Source organism: Panthera uncia, chromosome A2 (genome assembly GCF_023721935.1).
Source record: "Panthera uncia isolate 11264 chromosome A2, Puncia_PCG_1.0, whole genome shotgun sequence".
In the NCBI taxonomy this organism is placed as follows: Eukaryota; Metazoa; Chordata; class Mammalia; order Carnivora; family Felidae; genus Panthera; species Panthera uncia.
In genome coordinates this window covers 121,155,789-121,178,392 of record NC_064816.1, presented here as the reverse complement: position 1 = coordinate 121,178,392, position 22,604 = coordinate 121,155,789, and the positions used below count along the sequence as shown (strand labels likewise).

At 35.8% G+C, this 22,604-nt stretch overlaps 1 protein-coding gene across 2 annotated transcripts in view; it reads left to right on the top strand.

Moving 5' to 3' along the window:
- Positions 1-21,831, top strand: part of HERPUD2 (HERPUD family member 2) — a 34,708-nt gene extending 12,877 nt beyond the window's left edge. For both annotated transcript variants that reach the window (XM_049641691.1, XM_049641692.1), the window contains 6 exons: positions 1,644-1,757; positions 4,009-4,163; positions 15,903-16,025; positions 19,926-20,249; positions 20,967-21,084; positions 21,572-21,831. In XM_049641691.1, coding sequence (XP_049497648.1) covers positions 1,644-1,757; positions 4,009-4,163; positions 15,903-16,025; positions 19,926-20,249; positions 20,967-21,084; positions 21,572-21,733 — 996 coding nt within the window. In that variant the 3' untranslated portion in view covers positions 21,734-21,831. The remainder of the gene's footprint in view (positions 1-1,643; positions 1,758-4,008; positions 4,164-15,902; positions 16,026-19,925; positions 20,250-20,966; positions 21,085-21,571) is intronic.
- The last annotated feature ends 773 nt before the right edge of the window (positions 21,832-22,604 follow it).

The window sequence follows — 22,604 nt, the reverse complement described above, 5'->3', positions numbered from 1 at the left end:
ACCCTCTCTTCTCAAAATAAATAAACTAAAAAAAATACAAATTTATTTATTATTTTTAACCCAAGGATGGCTAGACTTGGCATGTGAATACCTTTTAGAAGGATTTTGCTTCCAGAAATGATTTCTGACCAGAAGAGTTCAAATAAAAATGCTTCAGTTCAAGGACTGTTGTACCCCCATAGAAAATATTTTGAACAGTATGTTTATATTTTGAATAGATCTTTAAAGCGTTTTTGTTAAAGTCGGTGTATTTGCTTTTACTCAGATAGGTCCTGCCATTAGTTTTACTTGTTTAGTTATAAAATGTTTTGCAGAAGTATTTCTCCCAAAGGTGAATTAAAACTGTTAGTTACTTGTGATTTATATGACCTTTGAAACTAGGTTTCTAAGGATAAACATCTTTTTTTTTTTTAAGGATAAACATCTTATACTTGGATGCCTTTTAGTATTCTGTATTCCAAAGCTAAGAAGACATTGTAAATCAGGCGTGCTTTCTACCTACTTTGCTAGGCACATCTCATGTCATGCTGTCTCTGGGGATGCCTTTTCCCTAGCATTCCAATCCCGTTAACTCCTTTCTCTAAACTCCTCAAGCAATTGCAATTTGTGCTTCTCAGTTTTGTGCCAAAGACTGTTTTATATATTCCCTAATTGTGCTCTGATATGCTAGTCTGATCTCTTAACAGTTTGTGAGCCTCTTTAGGGGAGGGGCTGACTCTTACCCTTTTTTGGATTCACCTCAGAATTAAGCCCAATTCTGGGTTTATGTGAGATAGTTGATAAATTTTTAGTTTCTGGTAGCTTTGTTTCTCTTTCTCACAACTGGGCATCTTTCTTTTCTTCCTGCCCCCTTTTCTTTATTTATCATTCTCTGGTTTTCTTTTCTGTCTTTAAATTGCTGAGCCATCCTTTGCTCTGCCCTCCTTTATTTTCTTTCCTTTCTCTATCTTCTATCCTAGCTTTATGTCTGACTATAAATATACTCATGAAATCACTAAGCTTAAATGCCAATCCTAATCAATATTAGAATATTTTCCTTTAGTCATAGTTGTAGGTTTATGGAAACACATGGAATATGTAAGGAATATAGTTCAAATATATTCTTTCAAACTGTGTATAATTGTTATAGGTAAAACTAGTTTTTGAATTAAAAAAAACAAACTATACATTACCTTGCTAGGATTAAGGCATATGAGAGCATGGTGAAATTGAGTTTCTTGTAATGGAAATATTTTCAATACTCAAAAGTTTGTAGGCCTCAGCTTCAATGTGACTATTACATAGTTTTGGTACTAAGGTGCTAGGTGTTTTTATGTTGAAGTAATAGATTGCATTGATGCAACTTTACAGCACTTCTTGCTTCAAGATTCCGTGATATACAAAGTAATCATTTTTTCATATAGCAGGTACTGAGTAGTTAGACCATTTTCTAAGCATGGAGAATATATTGAATTCAGAAGGGTGTTAGTACCAAATACTGAAATGGTAAATGTACCTTCAAGTGGCAAAAATTTAGTACTAATAAAATGGCTGTGCTAGAAAGGAACTTAAAATTTGAGTTAAATATTTCAGCTTAGCTATTGACTTTTTGAACTAAACATTTTCCAATACTACCCTTTAAATGTAATCTTCTTTAATTTTAGCAAGATGAGTATCATATGGTTCATCTAGTGTGTACTTCTCGGACTCCTCCCAGTTCTCCAAAATCCAGCACCACTAGAGAAAGTCATGAAGCATTGGCATCCAGCAGCAATTCTGTGAGTTGTTTTGGGAGGAGTAAATGTTGAAATTTTCTGATTATCCTTTTAAGTGAAAAACAGAAAGATTGGAGCTTGTGCATTGTGAGACTGTGTTTTGAACAGCTTGAGTTAGGCATCTAAACTTTGTTTTTAGAGATCCAGTGTAGAGTATTACCCCTTGAAGCTTGTTCTCCATGAGTTATAATTTGTGTATAGACTGAAGATCCAATCTTCAAGGTTTTAATTACTAAAATACTCAGAAAACAGAGTGATGATATGGTTATATAATTTAAAATGTAGGACCAGTACAGTTTCAAAAATACTAAAGGTACTTGATATACTGTATTATATTCAAGGTTCATTAAATTATTTAAATTTTAAGTATGCTAAATCATCTTCAAGTAGATTGCTCAAGAATTTTGTTTTTTTTTTTTTTTTTCAACGTTTTTTTATTTATTTTTGGGACAGAGAGAGACAGAGCATGAACGGGGGAGGGGCAGAGAGAGAGGGAGACACAGAATCGATAACAGGCTCCAGGCTCCGAGCCATCAGCCCAGAGCCTGACGCGGGGCTCGAACTCACAGACCGCGAGATCGTGACCTGGCTGAAGTCGGACGCTTAACCGACTGCGCCACCCAGGCGCCCCAAGAATTTTGTTTTTTAAAATGACTGGATTTGGGCATGCATTTCAATGTCAGGAAAAAAAATTTCTTATTCAATTCTTTCAGACTTGGGTATTCATTTTTCCCTTCTTATTTTTCATCTGACTAAAATTGTTTTGGAATTTTTTTTTAATAGTTGAACTTTTCAACCTAGTCATACTCTACCAGTTGAAAGACAAATCCTTTATGTTAAATTATTTTTGGTTTCCCATTATTTTATATGACACCTTTGATGATGAGAGAAAATGATTGGATGAGTGGAAGTTTGCTTTAAATTTCACGGGCAGGGAACTTACATACTCTGCCAAGTATACTTTCCTTCTTGTTAAGAGTTTAGCCAAAACTTTAAGGAGGGGATGGATCGCAGAGGTGGTAACTAGTTGGAGGATCTTTCAGTAATTACTAGTTAACTGCCTCTTTAAGAAAATAGATCCTTAAGCATGGCCTTAGTGGTGAGTATTTTCTAGTACTAGCTGTGGGAATTTAGCTTACATTAAACTGAGATATGGTTTGTCAACAAAGGCCAAGGGGTTTTTCCTACCTTTCATGAGAAGGGACAAAACATTGGCATTGGCACAGAGTCTTTGGACGCAGTTGTGTTGCTTCAGTTTTTGTTCAGAAAGACCCCTTTCAACTTGTCATGTGGTTCCTCAGCCATGATTTCATGTCATGAGTATGTATATTCAGTTTTTTCAAGGTGTGTTAGGAAAATCTGAAAAGTATCAAGGGAAACTTAAGTTGAATTCTCCTTTTTTTTATGGCTGAGAAATTTCAGTGGGATTTGAGAATGTCTTAAAAATCTAGTCATGAAAGAGTTAATAAGGTCAGAAATCATTAGTTCTAGCAAAATTAGGCTGTGCTGCCAAATGGCTATGCCTTTCTCCTATGATTTTTTTTAAACTGAGTATCATATGACGCTGGTCCATTTAGTGAGTAATCTTGACAAACAGGAAGCCTTTACCAGTTTATGCCCCTAAGAATCACACTCTCTCGTAAGATATTTGACGCTGCTTTATGTGGAATAACCTCTTAAGGAAAGCTTTGTTAGTTTTGCAAAAAGACCAGTGTCCTTAGGACCTTTTACGTGGCAGGACTTAGAAAGGTAGACACATAAAAAGACATTCAGTAGGAAGGCAGTACAGGTAAAATACAATTTTAATGAGCTTGGAAGGATGTTAAAATTATATTGTCTCCAGCTATTTAAAGTGGGAGAACTACAATTTATATCAAATGTAATTGTGTTTTACATTTATGTAAAACTTGTGACACACTTTTCAAAAGGTAAATTGGGGTCATCTTCAAGGGGTCATATTTTTTAAAGTTATTGAATTTGGGAGTTAATAACATCATCAGAACATGAGAATTTTAAAATCTTAATTGGTATCTTGTTCATTCTTTGAAAAAACGTGTTTGTTGATTTTCTGAACTCTTAATCTCATCAGAATTAAAATATCGACCTATTATGGGCACATGATTCAAGTCAGCATATTTCTAAAATTCACTTTTTGCAGAGGTATTTCATAAATACATATTTAGCAATGTGTCTCAAATCTCATGATTGCAATGAATTAAATCTCCTTGGAAAAATAATTACATTTTTGTTGTAGAATTCAGATCAGTCAGGATCAACAACTCCATCATCCAGTCAAGAAACCTTGTCTTTATCTGCCAGTTCTTCCTCGGAAGGATTGAGGCAACGTACCCTTCCACAAGCACAAACCGACCCAGCACAGACTCATCAGTTCCCATATGTAATGCAAGGGTGAGTGAAATCGTAGCGGTGGGGCTCTTAAAAATCTGTTACTCCTGACTTTCTTGGTAGCCCCTTTGCAATAACCAAAGTACACTGGAAATTTATTCATAGTCTTCCTTCAACATTTTGAGAATTAGGGAGTTAAATAGAGTGGTGCTTTTGAAAGCTGGCAATACATCAGAATCATCTAGGGCAGTGCTTTTCAGACTTTAATTTTTGTGCTAATCACCTGGGGATCTTGTTAAGCTGCAGGTCTGATTCAGTAGGTCTGATGGGCCTGAGATTCTGTATTTCCAACAAGCTCCCAGGTGATATTGATGCTTCTCATGCTTTGAATAGCAAGGATCTAGGTAACTAAAACAGTTTCTTAACTTTTTTTTTTTTTTTTTAACCCAATGTCACTGTAGAGCTACTCAAATTAGCCTTCTGGGAAGCAGATGGGTGAGTGAGGATGTTCTTGGAAGAGTAGAAGGCCCGGTAATCTGTTCTTAAAAAGTTCCACAGGTGTTTCTGATCAGCTAGGCTTGGTAACATCTGAGGTAGGGTAAAACTGTGATGTGTTAATAAAGACATACTAACCATTGTCTGTTATCTAGAGTCTTTGTTAGAGTTTATGCAAGAAGCTTGCGTATGGCTACCTTATATTTAGCAATATATATTTAGCAGGCCTCTTGGATTAGGCAGTTCTAGGGGGAAATGCAGCCAACAGCCACAGCACATCCTTCAGACAGCTCAGAGAGTAGGATCATGGAGAATGTGGTTTGGACCTGGCTTATATATGAAACCAGGGTACTTTACTGGGGTGCTCTTGAAGTAAAGGAAACGTGAGTAATAGGTTATTGAGATCGTTTTGTGTTGCATGTCATGCTGTGGGATGCAGTGTGTGGCAGTGCTCCAGATCCACGATTGTGAAGCTAGAAGAAATAGGGAAATGGCTGGGACCTCAGAATGGTAGTATAAATGACATAACCAAGGAGTACTTTTTACTTAGAACTTTAGACTTAATTCCATTCTTTTTCTTTTATATTGAGTTATATTTGATGTAAAACATTATATGAACTTAAGGTGTATAGCAAAACTTAATTCTTAATGTTGAAAATCAAAGCTGAGTATATAGCAAAATGTAAGAAACTGTGTCACATTTCTTTTTTTTTAAATATAATTTATTATCAAATTGGTTTCCATACAACACCCAGTGCTCATCCCAACGCATTGTGTCACATTTCTTGAATGTGAAGCTTTTTCTCTGAAAGTAAGTGTTTTTAGATAAGGCTAATTATAGACTTTTATGAAGCACCGATGAAACTATTTTTGTTTTTAGAAAACGATTACTGCAAAACAAAACTTAGTTACTTGTAGAAAGCAGTGTTCTCAGGGTTTACGTTATGGAATGGTAGCTTAGAATATTTTCTGTCTTATGACAGTAATTCATTTCCTGTCTTTTTTTGCAGAGTAAAACAGTTTCAGTTCCTCTCAATTTATACAGTGATTTTACTTACTTTATTTGGTGGTATTGGTGGAAAGTGAGAGTATTATGCATATAATAAATCTGGAAGAATATATGATGACATGTTAATAATAGTTATCTCTGGATAATAAGATTTAAAATTTTTTTTTAATGTTTATTTTTGAGAGAGAGAGTCAGAGAGAGAGAGGGACAGAGACAGAGAGACAGGGCACGAGCTGAGGAGGGGCAGAGAGAGAAGGAGACACAGAATCTGAAGCAAGCTCCAGGCTCTGAGCTGTCAGCACAGAGCCTGACATGGGGCTTGAACTCGTGAACCGTGAGATCATGACCTGAGCCGAAGTTGGACACTCAACCAGCTGAGCCACCCAGTCGCCCCTGGATAATAAGATTTTTAACTCTCATACTTATAGTGAATGTATTTTGTAATAAACAAAACAAGGCCTATAAGGTTGCAAGTCTTTAGAAGAAAACCATAGATATTGTGGGAAAAGATTAATTTCTCTAAGCTAAGCTGTTGAGGAAATCAACTAGAGACAAAAGCATTCAGCTCTTAGCAGTGTATTAAGCAGATTAGAAAAATCTGAAATAATTGTGCTCTTTTTTTTTGCCAAATATAAGTATTAAAATGATGAACAATAAAACTTTAAAGATGTTACAGCTTTATTTAAGGAATCTATTACTAGATGAATAACGTTTGGTTTTACATCAGGAAAGCAATATAGTCTAGTGGCTCCAGATTCTGGAGCCAGCCTGCCTTGGTTTGAATGTATCTACTGACTAGCTTAGGCAAGTCTTTTCCCTACTTTGCTTCAGTTTGCTCATTATCTGGAGATAAGAGTGCTTATCATACAGGATTTCTGTGTGGATTAAAAGAGTTCTTGTATGTGAAGTTTTTAGTGATGTGTTAGTAGTTACTTACAAATGCATTCATATTTACAAGTGAATGTTGTACAAACATTCAGCAAACAGATTTGAATGAATGAATGCCTGTGTTGGGTGCTGGAAAATAAATATATTTGAGAAGAGCACTTTGTGATATACAATGCAATTTATTGAAAGTTTAGTAAATAGGTTGTTTAGTTTAATAACGAATATAATTTAACTTAATCTCATAGTTGTAATTTTTTACTAATGAAGACTTTAAATCTCTCTTTAAGTAGATATTGTTTAACATAGGCCTTAGCCTTAAATGTGCAAGAGTAGTCAGTGATTTAGTGACCTTGATGAATTCACCAACAAAATAGAAGCTCTGCATTCCTTTTTCAAAATTCACTACAGCTTACGTATAACTAGTCACATGTTTTTCACCACATAGGTTAGTATTCTCAATCTTTATTGAGCTTGTTAAAACTGCTAAATCCTGGTGTCTACTCCCTGAGATTTTGAATCACTAGGTTTGTGGTGGTACTCAGGAATTTGCCAACTTAACAAGACTTTGGGAACCTTGCTTTGAGAAATCCTAATACAGGTGATTATTCACCCATATCTAGCTCTTGAAGAAACATGAGAAGACCAGAGCGGTACATGTACATCATTGTATTGGCTGTCCATTTATGATGTCACATTTATCAATCCTAACTGTTTTGGACTCAGTCTGTTGTGCTGTCACATTCGTTTACTTTAACTCCAAAAATTGCTGGTTGGGTTATAGAATACCCACTCTTTGTACATCACTTTTTCCCCCTGAGATACTAACAGCTTTGTTTTATAGTTAATAAAACTGAAAGCCTACTCATTGTACCTTTCTATATTGCTTGATTTTTTTTTTTAAAGTAAAAATTGCTTTAGTTCACCACCCAGAAATAACTATTACTAACATTTTTGTAATATCCTTTTACTTTTCTAAGTAAACTTTTAAAAATTTTCATTATTTAAAAAAAAAAATTTTTAATGTTTATTTACTTTTGAGAGAGACAGAAAGACAGAGCAAAGCTGGGGAGGGGCAGAGAGAGGGAGACACTGAATCCAAAGCAGGCTCCAGGCTCTGAGCTATCAGCACAGAGCCTGACATGGGGCTGGAACTCACGAACCATGAGATTGTGACCTGAGCTGAAGTTGGACGCTTAACCAACTGAGCCACCCAGGCGCCCCTCTAAGTAAACTTTGAAATAAAACATTATGCTATTTTACTTTGTAAACTTTTTTTAAAAACATAATTTAGCCTGGACATATTTCCAGATCAAATATAAATCTACCACATTTAAAGTCTTGAGACATGTGTGGCATTCTGGATGAGTTCTTACATACACACTAATATTTTTTAGATTTTTGTTCCACATTCATTTAGGGTGATTTAGCTCTGGAGTAGACTTGGGGGTGGGAAAAAAGTGGGACGAGAAGGCTGTGCCCAAACGGCAAAATGAAAGCCCTGTAGCTAACCAGGAAGTTCAAAGACCAAATATTGTTATTTGAATGTGAACATGCATACTAGGCCCTTAATCCCCTTCCCACTACCCCAAGCAGTTTATCGAAATAGTCCTTCCACATATGTGTAGTTCTCCTGAGAGGAGATCCAAAAAGTACAAGTTTCTCCAGTTGTTTATATTCTAGTAATGCCTTAGTTTAACATCCTGGCTGCCACCCTGTGATCCTCCTCTGTACCCACGTCTTGTTTGAAACAGCCTTTGTTCAGCACTTTGCCAAATCATATTCTATTATGCACCACCCAATTCAAAGCTCATTCTTTCCAGGGAGACTACTTTGATGTACCCAGAACTTTTTATCTTTCCAGCTTTATGTCTGCATATTTCAGCATCTGGTGTCCCATTTATTAAAAGAAAAAATCTATGATTTTTAATTATGTGGATGTGCCAGTTTGCCCACTCCTCTGTTGATGAAGAATGTCTTCAGTTGCTTTTACTGCAAAATAACCTTAAAACTCAGAGGCTTACGACAACATACTCATTTTTCTTGTTCACGAGTCTTGTTAGTCACTTGGGACATCTCTGCCTCAGGCTGTAGGTTGAGTTCTGGTTTGTTTCATGTTTCTCATTCTCTGGACTAGAAACTCCCCAAGACATGTTCTTCTTATGACAAATGACGGGAATGCAAGAGGGGAAGCTAACCACTGAGCACATTTAAAACCTCAGCATGTGTCATGTTCACTAACATTTCATTAGCCAAAACGAATCACATGGCCCCGCTCAGTAGCATTGGGATTGGAGAGGTATTGCCAAGTTACCAATGCCGTGCTGGCAAGTGCTTAGTAACTGGCTTTTCCAGGGGGATATTAAGCTAATTTGTAGCATTTGCTGATTTCTCTGGTCTTGAATACTTTCATTATGGCAGATTCAAGATACCAAGGGTTGGCTTACAAAATTCTTGAACTTGAACAATTAGCTTTGTAAATCAGTATTAGCTGGCATGGGCCAGCTTTGCCACCGTGTGTCAGACAGTGTGCATGTATAATCCTGTTATAGAAGAGTGAAGAATTGGGGCAATATTCTTTTTTTTTTTTTTAATTTTTTTTTAACGTTTATTTGTTATTGAGAGACAGAGACCGAGCACGAGTCGGGGAGGGGCAGAGAGAGGGGGAGACACAGAATCTGAAGCAGGTTCCAGGCTCTGAGCTGTCAGCACAGAGCCCGACGCAGGGCTTGAACTCATAAACCGTGAGATCATGACCTGAGCCTAAGTCGAATGCTTAGCCTACTGAGCCACCCAAGCACCCCAAATTGGGACAATATTCTATCAGAAATTTTTGGGTTAATTGCTTCCCACTAAACCTCACTATAATCAGTATTCTTAGATACTTACATATTATCAGTTTTTCTTTTAGGGTAAGTTGTGAAAAAGAGAATTCCTGGGTCAAAGTGTTCTTAAGACTTTTTGAGACTCTTAAAGACTATTGTAGAAGTGCAGTGAATTTGTACCAGTTTATTCTAATAACAGCTGTCCATCCCTTTACAGATATGTACTTGCCAGTCTGACAAATTGGAATGTTCCTGTTTTAAGACATGATAAAGAGACATTCTTTTTGTTTTGGTTTGTGAAATACTTGTTGGTGTGTTGTTATTTTTGAAAATTGATTTGTGACAGTTCTTCATGTAAAAGAATATTAATAATTCTTATGGAGCACTTAGTACAAGCTAGGCATTGTATTAAGCACTTATACATGCTATAATTCAGTGCTAGACATTGAATTTTATATCAACTCTGTGGTCTAGGTACTATTTTCTCCCATTTTACAGGTGAGGAGAATGAGGCTTAAAAGATAGCTATGTAGCTTGCCTAAGTTCACAGAAGGGGTCAGCAGTGGAACTAGAATTCAAATCCATATCTGACCTGAAAGTCTGTATTCTTTTTTTTTAATATGAAACTTATTGTTAAATTGGTTTCCATACAACACCCAGTGCTCATCCCAAAATGTGCCCTCCTCAATACCCATCACCCACCCTCTCCTCCCTCCCATCCCCCATCAACCCTTAGTTTGTTCTGTTTTTAAGAGTCTCTTATGGAAAGTCTGTGTTAACAGTCTTTTGGAAGTGACTCTCTGTTTTGTCTATCATTAGTTTTAGTATTTTTTCCTAGATTGCCATTTGTATTTTGACTTCATTTATAATGCCCCTCTCCTCTCCGCCCTCCCACGCAAAACCTTTTTCTAGTCAGATCTTCTGGTCAGATTTTAAGTATTGGTGACCGAGTAAGCAAATCTGTATGAGGATCTTGTAACTTTCTTCAGTATAAGTTTACTTTAGAATTTGCTGTATACTAGGCATTGAAGACAGGAAAATGAATTATGTACTTGCCCTCAATAGAAGTAGGTCAGATAGGCAAATAAATTACCATCTGCTGATGTGCTCTCATGGTCTTGTAAAAAGTTCTGCAGGAGCCTGGTTGAGGAAATGACGGTCTCTGAGTGAAAGAGTGGGGAGGGCTTCTTGGGGGTAATTGGAGCTGATTTTAGGGGACGTTCAGCAGGTAGAACAAAGCAAGTGTGGGGAGTCTTGAAAAGGCATATTCTGGGAACAAGGTGGGTATTCCATGCAGTTGCTGCTGCATCTTTGTGTGGAGTAGTAAGGGAAATGGGGCTGACTTAACAGGTTTTTTGGAAAGAATTTGCTCCTGATTATTGAAGTTTGCAGTTCCTTTTATCTTCTCTCCTTTGTAATTCTTAACTTTAAAAAAAAAGTACAGGGACGACTGGGTGGCTCAGTTGATGAAGCGTCTAACTTTGGCTCAGGTCATGATCTCATGGTTCGTGAGTTCGAGCCTCGCGTTGGGCTCTGTGCTGACACCTCGGAGCCTGGAGCCTGCTTCAGATTCTGTTTCTCCCTCTCTCTCTGCTGCTCCCCCGCTCACGCTTTGTCTGTCTGTCTGTCTGTCTCTCTCTCTCTCTCAAAAATAAGCATTAAATAAAATAAACATACTAATGAATGTCTTTTGGTATAGCTTTTCAAGTATGTATTTGTGAATGACAGTCTTTCAAGTTCTTTGTTTTTGTCGTCTTCTCTGTTGTGCTCCATTTCCATGTGTTTCTGTGAATTTCCCTGACCCCTTTTTTTCCTGTGTTTTTATCGAATAGTACTAGCTGGTATAGTCTGTCTGAAAAGGAAAAAAAAAGCTACTAGAATTTGTGTTATCAAATGATTTCCTCCCACATGTGTATATCAGCAGTTTCCTCACTGACTTTGCCAAGGCCAGAGGGAGAGGCCAGGTTATCCATTTACTTTCCTTGAATAAAGAATATGACATTTTGTATGGAGACAGGCATATTTCAGATTCCAAATAGTTACATTTTCCCTGTGTTCCTGCTATTTTATTTGGCTCTTTGCAAAAAAAGCAATACTTAATTATTTTGAGTTATAAAAGTATATGTATATATATTATATAAGTATAATATATATTATATTATAAAAGTATATATATATTAAATATTATATTATAAAAGCATATGTATATATTAAAGAGTTTGGGGAAAAAAACAAGGAGGGGGAAAAAGTATCCCTGTTTAATCATCTAAAGACAGCTATTTGTTAACATTTAATGTTTCCTTCTAGTATTCTTTTCTTTGCAAATGGTTTTCTTTAATATAGTTGTGACTTTTACCTTGTTAACATTACATTTTCATTTAATGTTGAAAATTAAATGAAATTTATAAGTTTCTAGGTTAGTTGCTTATAAACAGTACTTTATTTCAGAGTTTTCTTGCTATTTATATGTTGTTGTTAGACACATATTTATTGTGCTAAATCCTGGACATATTATAAAGGGTAGAGCCTATTCCCTTTTCTTAGGAGCACAGAGTCTGGTCAGAGAGACAGGAAAGTAAACAGGTAATTCATTTTTTAAGTTATTTTCTAAGAGGTGGTACCTGTGAATGGTACCATTTTTAAAGTGAACGAAGTATGCAAAAGTTTCCTTCTTGTGTCTCCTGTGACACAAGCTATCCATGATAAACTGTGTGTGTGTGTGTGCCTGTGTATATGTGGGTATATGTGTGTGCACACATGAGTGTGTGTATTTAACACAAATAGTAGCGTACATCCTATACTGGCCTACATTTTGTTTTTTTCACTAAGTATATTAACATCATTCCCTATTAATACACAAGACCTGTTCCATTCTTTATGAAGTACGCAATTTTCCATTATATAGATTACTATATGTTTTTAAAGAAGGTTTTTTTTAAACCTTCTAGTTTTTTTTTTTTAATGTTTATTTATTTATTTAGAAAGAGAGTACATGTGTGTATATGAGCTGGGAAGGGACAGAGAGAGAGGAGACAGAAAATCTCTAGTAGGCTCCACACTGTCAGAATGCAGCCTGATGCGGGGCTCAATTTCACGAACCGTGAGATTGTGACTAGAGCCAAAATCAAGAGTTGGACACTTAACTGACTGAGCCACCCAGGTGCCCCTAAATAGTTAATATTTTTAGTCACTGCTTTTTTAATTTTTAAAAATTTGATTATACTTTTTAAATATTCACAGTAGAGAAAATATAATGAACCCCCATTTACCTAACACCCAGCTTCAACAACTGTTAACAACAGACCATACCATTCTTCATCTGTTTCCCCTTGTTCTTCCTTTGTTCTTGGGCTGGATTATTTCTAAAGCAAAACCTAGACATCTTATCATTTCATGTGTAAATACTGGGTATCTGTAACAGATAAGACAGATATAGACTATAAGAAAATCTTAATCAGAATACCATTAGAATACTCAAAAATTCTTTAATATCATCAACTACCCAGTTCATGTTCAGTTTTCCTTGATTGTCTCAAATGTCTTACAGTTGTCTTGATTGAGTCAGTGTTCAGAGAAGTTGACATATTGCATTTAGCTGATGTTTTTTAAAACTCTTCTAATCCCTAAATCCCTCCTGCCCCCACTTTTTTCAAAAGATTTTTATAATGTTTATTTTTTATTTTATAGCTAATAGTTGCTATGCTTTTCATAATATTACTAATATAAAATGTCACTTGGTTAGAGCAGAGATGTGAAAATTTTTTCTGTGTTTCGTATTTAAGTTAATTTTGAGAAGCAGAATTACTTGGGCATCTGGGTAAAAGTGAATATTTTTAAAGGTGTTTAATTTTGTAAAATTGTTTTTTAAAGTCTATTCCAGTTCATCCTGTTAGCAAAAGAGTTGGGTTTCACTTATACCCTTGAGAGCCAATACCAAATATTGGCAGACGAAAACAAAAGTCTTTATTTTAACTTGCCTTTATTTGGTGTCCTAATGATTATTTCCAGTTTTATGAATTCTTTATATAGGAAATATATTAACTTATTTACTGAAAACATTTTTTTGTAAGCTCTGTCTCCTTAAATTTTATGTCATCAAATAATGTGGATTCCTTTTTTATGCTTTCTAATATTGCTTATAAGTTAGGAGAATCTTCTTCCCTCCAAAGGCTTGATAAATAATCAATTCCAGTTTCTTCTAGATTTTCTGTGGTTTAACTTTTAATACTTTTATTTTAGTTCATTTGAAACTTACGTGAGCATTTGGAAGGAGATGAAGCTTTAAACTCCTTTCTCTTCACCACTTATTTGGTAATCGCTTTTCCCAGCATGAAATAATTCTCTATCATGTTGTTTAATGATGCATCCTCTGGAATATATTAAATTCTTATATAATATGTTTAATTGATCTATAACTATATATTTTAATAACTTATTATTGAGTAAATATGAATTTAATAAGTAACAATATTATAGTAATAATAGATTAATTATAATAGTATATTATAAATATAATAATAAATAAATAATAAATATTTAATAAAATAATTATAGTAATAATAAATTATTTAGTAATTTAGTGTCATGTAAATCCTTTATTTCTTGTTTTCTGGAGAGTACCAAATAAATACATAACATCTTGTCTGAGGATAATCAGCACAACTGAAAGTTGTAGTATGCCAGCTTGGGTCTGGAATGTGTCTTAGCAAGTATATAGTCCAGTAGTTTTTAACTTACTGCAGAGTAAGGGAGGAAGCATTTTGGAATCATCTAGGGGAGTTTAGTAGGTTTTTTTTTTTTTTTTTGGCAACATATTTTTGATAATCACCATCTGTTCTCAACCACTGTAGGGTGAGGTAGAAAGCTATAATAACTTTTTTCCAAATGATTGTTAGTGGCTCTTTCTTCCCTTGATCTTTAAAAACAGTGACAAAGCCCAGACTTCTGTTTTACAATTGAAGTAATGGACTTGTGTGAGGTTCTATTTCTTAGCTGTAGGGATTGGTAGATCTGTACTTTCAGGGGGATGGGTTTTTTTCTTTTTTCTTAGTCGGGAAAACTAAGAACATTTAAAGTGTACACCTAGATATAGACTCCCCTTGTTGCTAAGACTTGATTTAGGTGCCTTTCAGATTTGCTTAGATGTATCAGCTTACTGATGGAGATTCTAAGATCTTTATACAAGTATTTTATAATGCTTCTCTGTTCCAGTGGCATGGCTTTCTCTCCAGGTTTAATCAGTGATTGGTATCTTTGTAAAGGAATAGCTGAGTTAAATTTCTTTTCCTTTTCTTATATGGGACTTGTTTATCAAGAGCTGGGAGGAACTCTCATGGAGGCTTCTCTGCTTTTCCCTCTTAATTCAGTTTGTTGGAAAGCTTGGAAAGTAGGGGGAGCAGGGCTCTATTCAGGAAGTAGGAGGATTTTTCTGAGGATAAGAGCGCTGTATGGGTCCCACTACTGCTCCAAGGATGAGAAAAGTTCAGTTAATATGTAGGGAGGTTGGTGGCTTACCTAGCACCAAGTTGCCTTAAGAACAGATAAGCCTCTCAAGCTCTTTTGAATTAGGTTTCTATAATCAGTTATTGCCAATTGTACATGAACAGTCTTTTGAATATAATATTAAAAATTTATCAATTTGTTAATGATTTTTGTCTCACTCTGGTTAGCCCCTACTTATATCAGCTAAATATAAGGTTCAAGTGATATGAAGAAAAGGAGAGTTAGAAAATTAACAAATTCTGCATTTACTCCATATGCGTATCCCTGTGGTTGTCTTGATATATGTGAATTTCCACAAATATTTATGTATTTTGGAGTTGTATTCAGATTTAGGGGTAGGGGAGAGTAAAAATAAAAATAGCTAACATTTATTGAGTACAGACTAACAACCCTGTGAGGGAGATTCTGTTATTAGCTCCATTTTAGAGATAAGGAAACACACATAGAGAACTTAAATATGACTTCCACAAATTTTACCAAGTTAATAGGCACTTAACATACTTTTAGAATGCGTGTATAAGTATTTACTGCTAATCTTGGTTTTTTAACTTAGATTTTTTTTTTACAGATTGTATAATGTTTATTTTTATTTTATAGCTAACAGCTGCTATATTTTTAATAATATTACTAATATAAAATATCATTTGGGGAAAAAATATCATTTGGGTAGGACCCCCATTCCTCAAAACATTTGGTCATGAAGTTTATTTTAGGGCTTTTGGTTCTTATTAAGGAGAATGTACTTAAGATATAATGAAAGTATTTTTGTCCTTTTCTGCTGAAATGAGAAGATAGCAAATGTTTAGTCTTGTCACACATTTTGTGGATGATTTGCTTTATTTTCTTCTTAAAATTGGGCTGAAATGTTAGTCATTCTATACACTTGGAGTCAGGGTCATTTTATATAAGCAATTTTATGTAAGACATTAAATATGTCTTATTTGAACAATGTTGAAAATATTTTTCTTTTCAGTAAGATTTAATGTATTTTGTCAATGGGTGGCTTATACTTAAGAAATGAAAATTCAGAGATATGCCTTCAACTTTCAGAGCTTAAAAAGACATTTCTTTATCTCTTTATTGCAGAAATGTGGACAACCAGCTTCCTGGGCAAGCTATTCCAGCTGGATTCCCAGTGTATCCTGCTTTCAGCCCGCTGCAGATGCTGTGGTGGCAACAGATGTATGCTCATCAGTATTATATGCAATAGTAAGTTAATTTGAGTTCAGTTTTTTGCTCAGTGTGTCACTTCCTTTTTTCGTTTTTCATCCTGAGTAAGTTGATTTGGGATTTCATTTACTGATATATTTCACTGGTTTTTAAAAATTATTATGAGAATGAGTTTGCCAACATTTTAGCAGATACTTTCTTTTAAATTATTTGGCTAAAGAACACCCGAAAAACAAATAATCCAGTGAAGAAATGGGCAGAAGACATGAATGGACACTTCTCTAAAGAAGACATCCAGATGGCCAACAGGCACATGAAAAGATGCTCAATGTCGCTCCTCATCAGGGAAATACAAATCAAAACCACACTCAGATACCACCTCACACCAGTCAGAGTGGCTAAAATGAACAAATCAGGAGACTATAGATGCTGGAGAGGATGTGGAGAAACGGGAACCCTCTCACATTGTTGGTGGGAATGCAAATTGGTGCAGCCACTCTGGAAAACAGTGTGGAGGTTCCTCAAAAAATGAAAAATAGACCTACCCTATGACCCAGCAGTAGCACTGCTAGGAATTTACCCAAGGGATACAGGAGTACTGATGCATAGGGGCACCTGTACCCCAATGTTTATAGCAGCACTCTCAACAATAGCCAAATTATGGAAAGAGCCTAAATGTCCATCAAATGATGAATGGATCAAGAAGATGTGGTTTATATATATACAATGGAATACTACTTGGCAATGAGAAAGCATGAAATCTGGCCTTTTGTAGCAATGTGGATGGAACTGGAGAGTGTTTTGCTAAGTGAAATAAGTCATACAGAGAAAGACAGATACCATATGTTTTCACTCCTATGTGGATCCTGAGAAACTTACCAGAAGACACTTCTGGGGGAGGGGGAGGAAAGAAAAAAAGGTTAGAGAGGGAGGGAGCCAAAACATAAGAGACTCTTAAAAACTGAGAATAAACTGAGGGTTGATGGAGGTGGGAGGGAGGGGAGGGTGGGTGATGGGCATTGAGGAGGGTACCTGTTGGGATGAGCACTGGGTGTTGTATGGAAACCAATTTGACAATAAATTACATACATACATACATACATACATACATACATACATAAATAGGCTACAGAGAAAAGGGTTCACATCCAGTTCGCATTAGCTAAACCTATTCTCTCCTTCTCCCTCTCTCCCCTACATTTATAGCAGTACTGAGATGCTTTCTTTAATATAACATTTTATCTATTTAAGAGGAGAAAACTTAGGAAAGTTTTACTGGAAGGCAGCAAATCTACATGAAGAGATAGGAAGTTGAATGCAAAAGGGAATCATATGTCAGGGAGGTTCATGTTGATGTGGGGCTCAGTGGAGGCTTGTATGCTTCCAGACTGTTAGTACTTCAGTAAGTTTTGCTTCTGGTCAGCATAGATCTTACTTAGATCTGAGTACGGTTTCTCAGCCTTCATTCTTCTGGACTTCTGTGCATTCATTTAACATTTCTAGCTCCTCTTTGATGTTCTCCTCTCCTTGTTTCTGTGATTTTGTTATCCTCTTCATTCTTTTTGTCTTTCTGATCACTCGTGTTGTGTCCTTGAGGGCCCATTTTTTCCCTTCTAAATGGTAACATTCCTTGTTCAGTTAGACAGATATTTGTGTACTTGCCATGTACCTTAGGACACTCAGTCTCGTAAAGAAGACAGGATTCAGTCCTGGACCAGTCCTCTTGGATTTCTTTCATCTGTGGCCTTAGTTGTTAGCTCTCTGTGGATGACCCCTATTCTTTATCTCCTGTGCTTCATCCTGGTTGCTGGAAGATTTCCATAGGGAAATTTGCCTTTCCTTTAAATTCAGGATGTCTAAAATTTGACACCACCATCTTCTTTGTGTGTGTGTGTGTGTGTGTGTGTGTGTTCAAGAAGGTTTATTGTTAGCTTTATTGCCTATAGTCTCTAAGATGCGACTTTATTGTGCCTTTGCAAACAGGATACATTTCTTAAAAAACTGATCAAAATTTCCCATACATATAGCTCTATATGATAGATTATAGTGCAACACTATGTTTCTTACATAATTATAGAAATACCATAGAATCCAAGAGTACAGCATAAGCGAAAGAAATACAATCCTTAGCCATCTGAGCAAGATGACTTGATGAGTTCTTTTAGTGTAAGTTTTGAAAACATGGAGGAGAGAAAAAAGATACATGCACTCTGCAGTCAGGAGCAAAATACATTAACTACCTGTTCCTTGCAAGGCACAGGTGGGGGTAATGGTAAATTTCAGACACCACCATCCTCTTAAGTGTCTTCTCCTTCCTGACTTGTCAGTGACAGAGTCTCTTTTTATTCATCTCCAGGCTCTTAACCTTCATCAGCTTTGACTCTGCTTTCACTTATCCCTGAACCCAATAACTTACCAAGATGAGTTAACAATATGTTGTTTCTAACTTTTGTTCTTCCCCTATATCTTACTTTCAATATTTTGCCTAGATATTTTCTCATTTTGGACCTACTTTACTGCAACTGTTCTCTCTCTCTTTAGACTCTCTACCATATTTCATCCCAGGCTAATGTACTTCACACAAAATTGAGCCAGTCATTCCCCATCCTCCCAAATGTCTGATGACTCCCTTACCTACAGTGTGAAGTCTGTATCCTTATCCTTACTCCAGACCTTACCCCATTAAGCTGATCTGCTTCATGGTCCTTATATCCTAATGTTCTCTTGCATAATCCCTTGGCTGCAGACAGGCTATTTGTACCTTACCTATTGCTGTGGTAATAGTTATCATTTGAGTGACTGCTTTGTGCTTAGTACTGTGCTAGATTCTAGATGCTTTCCACCCCTAGTCTCATTTATAACCTCCTGAGAACTGTGTAGGGTAAGTGGGGCTTATTGTAGCTTTCTAAATCATACAATCTTATGTACATTATTTACCTTCTGAGCCTTAGGTTCTCTCCTCTAGTGAAGTAACTCACCTATGAATCAGAATATCTATGAAGTAGGGAGTGTTTTGGAAACTAAAAAGCCCTATACAGATACAAGATATTAGCATGTTAAATAGACTTTTGTAGCCTGGGAAACTTCTGTTTTATTTTATTTGCTATCTTGATTTTTAAACATTTTATCGTAGAAACATTTCAGCATGTGAGAGTATAGAATAGTAAAATGAATCCCTGTGCACTCACCACCCAGCTTCAATATTCATCAGTTCTGTAACTTTTCCTTTCTGTGCTGGATAATTTAAAGCAAATCCCAGATACATTGTTATTGTACTTGAGCCTCTTATAGGAAAATTTATTCTTTCAAGCAATCAAATTATAAGCAAACTGCAGGACCACAGTTATTCATAGGTTTACAAGTACCTATTCCAGTGGTTCCCAGATGGATTTCCCAAAAGTCAGGATTGGGGGTTGTTATCTGAGATCTAGTTAATATCTTAAAATACAAATTATTTATCACTGACAATGGACACACAGGGTAAATGATTAATGTACATTTTTAGACCTATGTTTCAAAACATGGCTCTAAGGGAGAGGTGGTGGGTACAGTGGTAGTCATCCCATTTGGAAAAACAAAAGTGGCCGTTAGTGAACAGGTTTGGAAAAAGATTTGGTCATTACCTTAGAAAGTAATTTAATGAAAGAGAGAAAAGACAGTGATTGCCATGGCCTTCTCATCTCTTCCACCTCTCCCCTACCATCTTTGTGAGGCTAAGAGAATATCTTTTCCTGAACTACTCACTCCTACCATCACTCTTGGCTCTACTTTTCCACTGGGGTGTGTGCTTGCCTAAGAAATGTGGTACAGGAGTTGTGATACTTTGTGCTAGGTTTATGAAAAATAACGTGTGGCTCCCCAAGGAAGTTTTACAAAATATAATATAGTATGATAAAGTTTTCTTTTTCTTTTTAAAACTTCTTTTGTTGAATATTTCAGTCAAGCTGCAGTTTCAGCTCAGGCTACATCAAATGCCAACCCAGCCCAGCCTGCTGCTTCACAGCCTCTAAATTTGGCACATGTTCCTGGAGAAGAAGCTCCACCAGCTCCAAACCTAGTGGCCCAAGAAAATCGACCCATGAATGAGAATGTTCAAATGAATGCACAGGGAGGTCCAGTGCTAAATGAAGAAGACTTCAATCGAGACTGGCTGGACTGGATGTACACGTTCTCCCGAGCTGCAATTCTCCTTAGCATTGTATACTTCTATTCTTCTTTTAGTCGTTTTATCATGGTAATGGGAGCCATGCTGCTGGTTTATTTGTGAGTGGTGTTCATTACCTTTTTGTGGTTACTTTTAATTACTTTCTAGAATAGCACAGAATTTGGCATATGGTGGTCTGTCCTGAATGTTGAGTGAAGGAATATGAGTTTTGGATTCCATATATCTAGCACCGAAATCAAAGCAGGTTATGTTGAGTAAGAATGTTTATCAGAACTGTACAAGCAGATTTTTCCTTTACCATCTTTCATAAAAATTATTAATTCAGTTAGACATGCTCTGTTAATTATTTAGAGCTTGAAGGGTCTGAGGTATTATTGTATAAGGATGTTCTTTTTAATTATAGTTATCAATAGTAAATCCTATAGGTATAGGCCAGACTTCTTTTTGTAAGTAGGCTTTTTCTTGCCTCCCTTTCCCCTAAGAGGCAAAGCAATGTGTAGTTGAATTTCATTTTGAAAAATATCAGAAAAGATGTTATGATTCCCAGTACATTGAGACATTAAGATAGATAGGTTAGATATTAAGATATCTGGCATAGAGCCAGTTAAGCCCATGGTAGATTTTTAGACTTAAGTTGATTCTTGTTTTGCTGTCATTGCTTTGAGAGGGGTAGTCCTTGGCCCGAAGTAGGAGATTTGGTCTTTTCATTTATTATAGTTGAAATCATTTTTCTGTTGTAGGGCACTAATGTTTTATAGCATTGCAAATAAAAACAGTTGCGACTTATTTTCTTTTCTCTTTATTTTACTGAACAGACACCAAGCTGGATGGTTTCCTTTTAGGCAAGAAGGAGGTCAGCAGCAGGCTCCCAACAATAATGCCGAAGTTAACAATGATGGGCAAAATGCCAACAACCTAGAACTTGAAGAAATGGTATGCTAACGAGGTTTTTGTATACTTCAAACATAGATATTTCCTCAGCAGAAGAGACCAACGTGATTAAAGAATCTTGGGGTGTTCCACAAGTTTTTGTGGAATGGCACATGAAGAAAAGTTAACATAGAAATTGTGTGATTTTATCTGGGAGAACTTAGACTATAATACAGACTATAGTACGGTCAGGAAGAACTAACATTATTCTTCCTAAATATAGCCTAGAAAGAAAATTATGCACACAGTGAGAGTTTATTGTTTTACATTGGCAGTTACATTCATCTCAAAGTTCCTTTTGAACTTGAGCACTGAGGAATTTATCAGTTTTGGATTTGACAAAGATTTCTGACGGCCGGGTATATACTACTTCCTTATGACATTGCTCCTGTTCCTTCTCTCTGTAGGGAAGAATCCTCTCTCTTTCTGTCATGAGTTAATGCTAGCTGTTCATATCCCTTAGGAGTATGTTTCTTGTTTTGTTTGAAAGGAGCGTCTTATGGATGATGGGCTTGAAGATGAGAGTGGAGAAGATGCAGGTGAAGATGCCAGTGCAATTCAAAGGCCTGGTTTAATGGCATCAGCTTGGTCTTTTATCACCACCTTCTTTACTTCACTGATACCAGAGGGGCCTCCCCAGGTTGCCAATTAGACCTGAAAAACTGTGCCAGCTCCGAAGGAGGGTCTGACTTTAGGAAAGTGTTTTAAATAACAGTGCAATTTCAAAAAAATTTATTACTTTCTTTTCATCATCATGTACAGGGGTGTTTTTTTCTTTAAGCTTCTCATGCATATGAATATTTTAAGCACAAATGGACTACTAAATGTGTGATTTTTTTTTTTCAAGATCCTAACAGAACATAATATAACAATATTGGTCTTCCAGATTTTATTAATTTCAATTATGTATATTCTGTCAAGGCAGATCTATTTGTGTGTCTTATTTCTTTAAAGAGCTGCTTCACATATAAATGTCTATAGCTAATAGCCCAGCCCTTCAGTGTGTAATTTGAATAAATATATCTATTTTCTGTGAATTATCCTGAAAGTTTTAAACAGAATGACCTCATAGTTTTTAATAAAGAATACTATTTACCTAAAATGTGCTAGCAGCATCTTGCCCAACCATAAAGCAATAAACTTCTCAATAATCTTAATTTTGACATTTGGATAAATAATGGAAACTTTCTATTTTAAGGGCATGTATCCCATCAATTGGAATTAGTACCTTAAAAAAAAAAAAAACGGCAGCTCTTCAATGGAATTAATAGTGATATAAATGTTTGATACAGGCAGTACTTTTATAAAATATGCTGGAAATTGCTCCCTGTAATTTTTTTAAATAAAAGGTCAATTATGGTAAACTGTCTTATGAGATATTTGTTCAGATTCTTTAATAATGTACCCATTACATGCCAAAATCTATATACATTTCAGTAGTTGTTGGGAAAAGTTGCCGAAGTCTTCAAGTTCATTTTCATCTCTTTATGTTCCAGATGGGTGTCTCTTCATTCTCAGTCTGA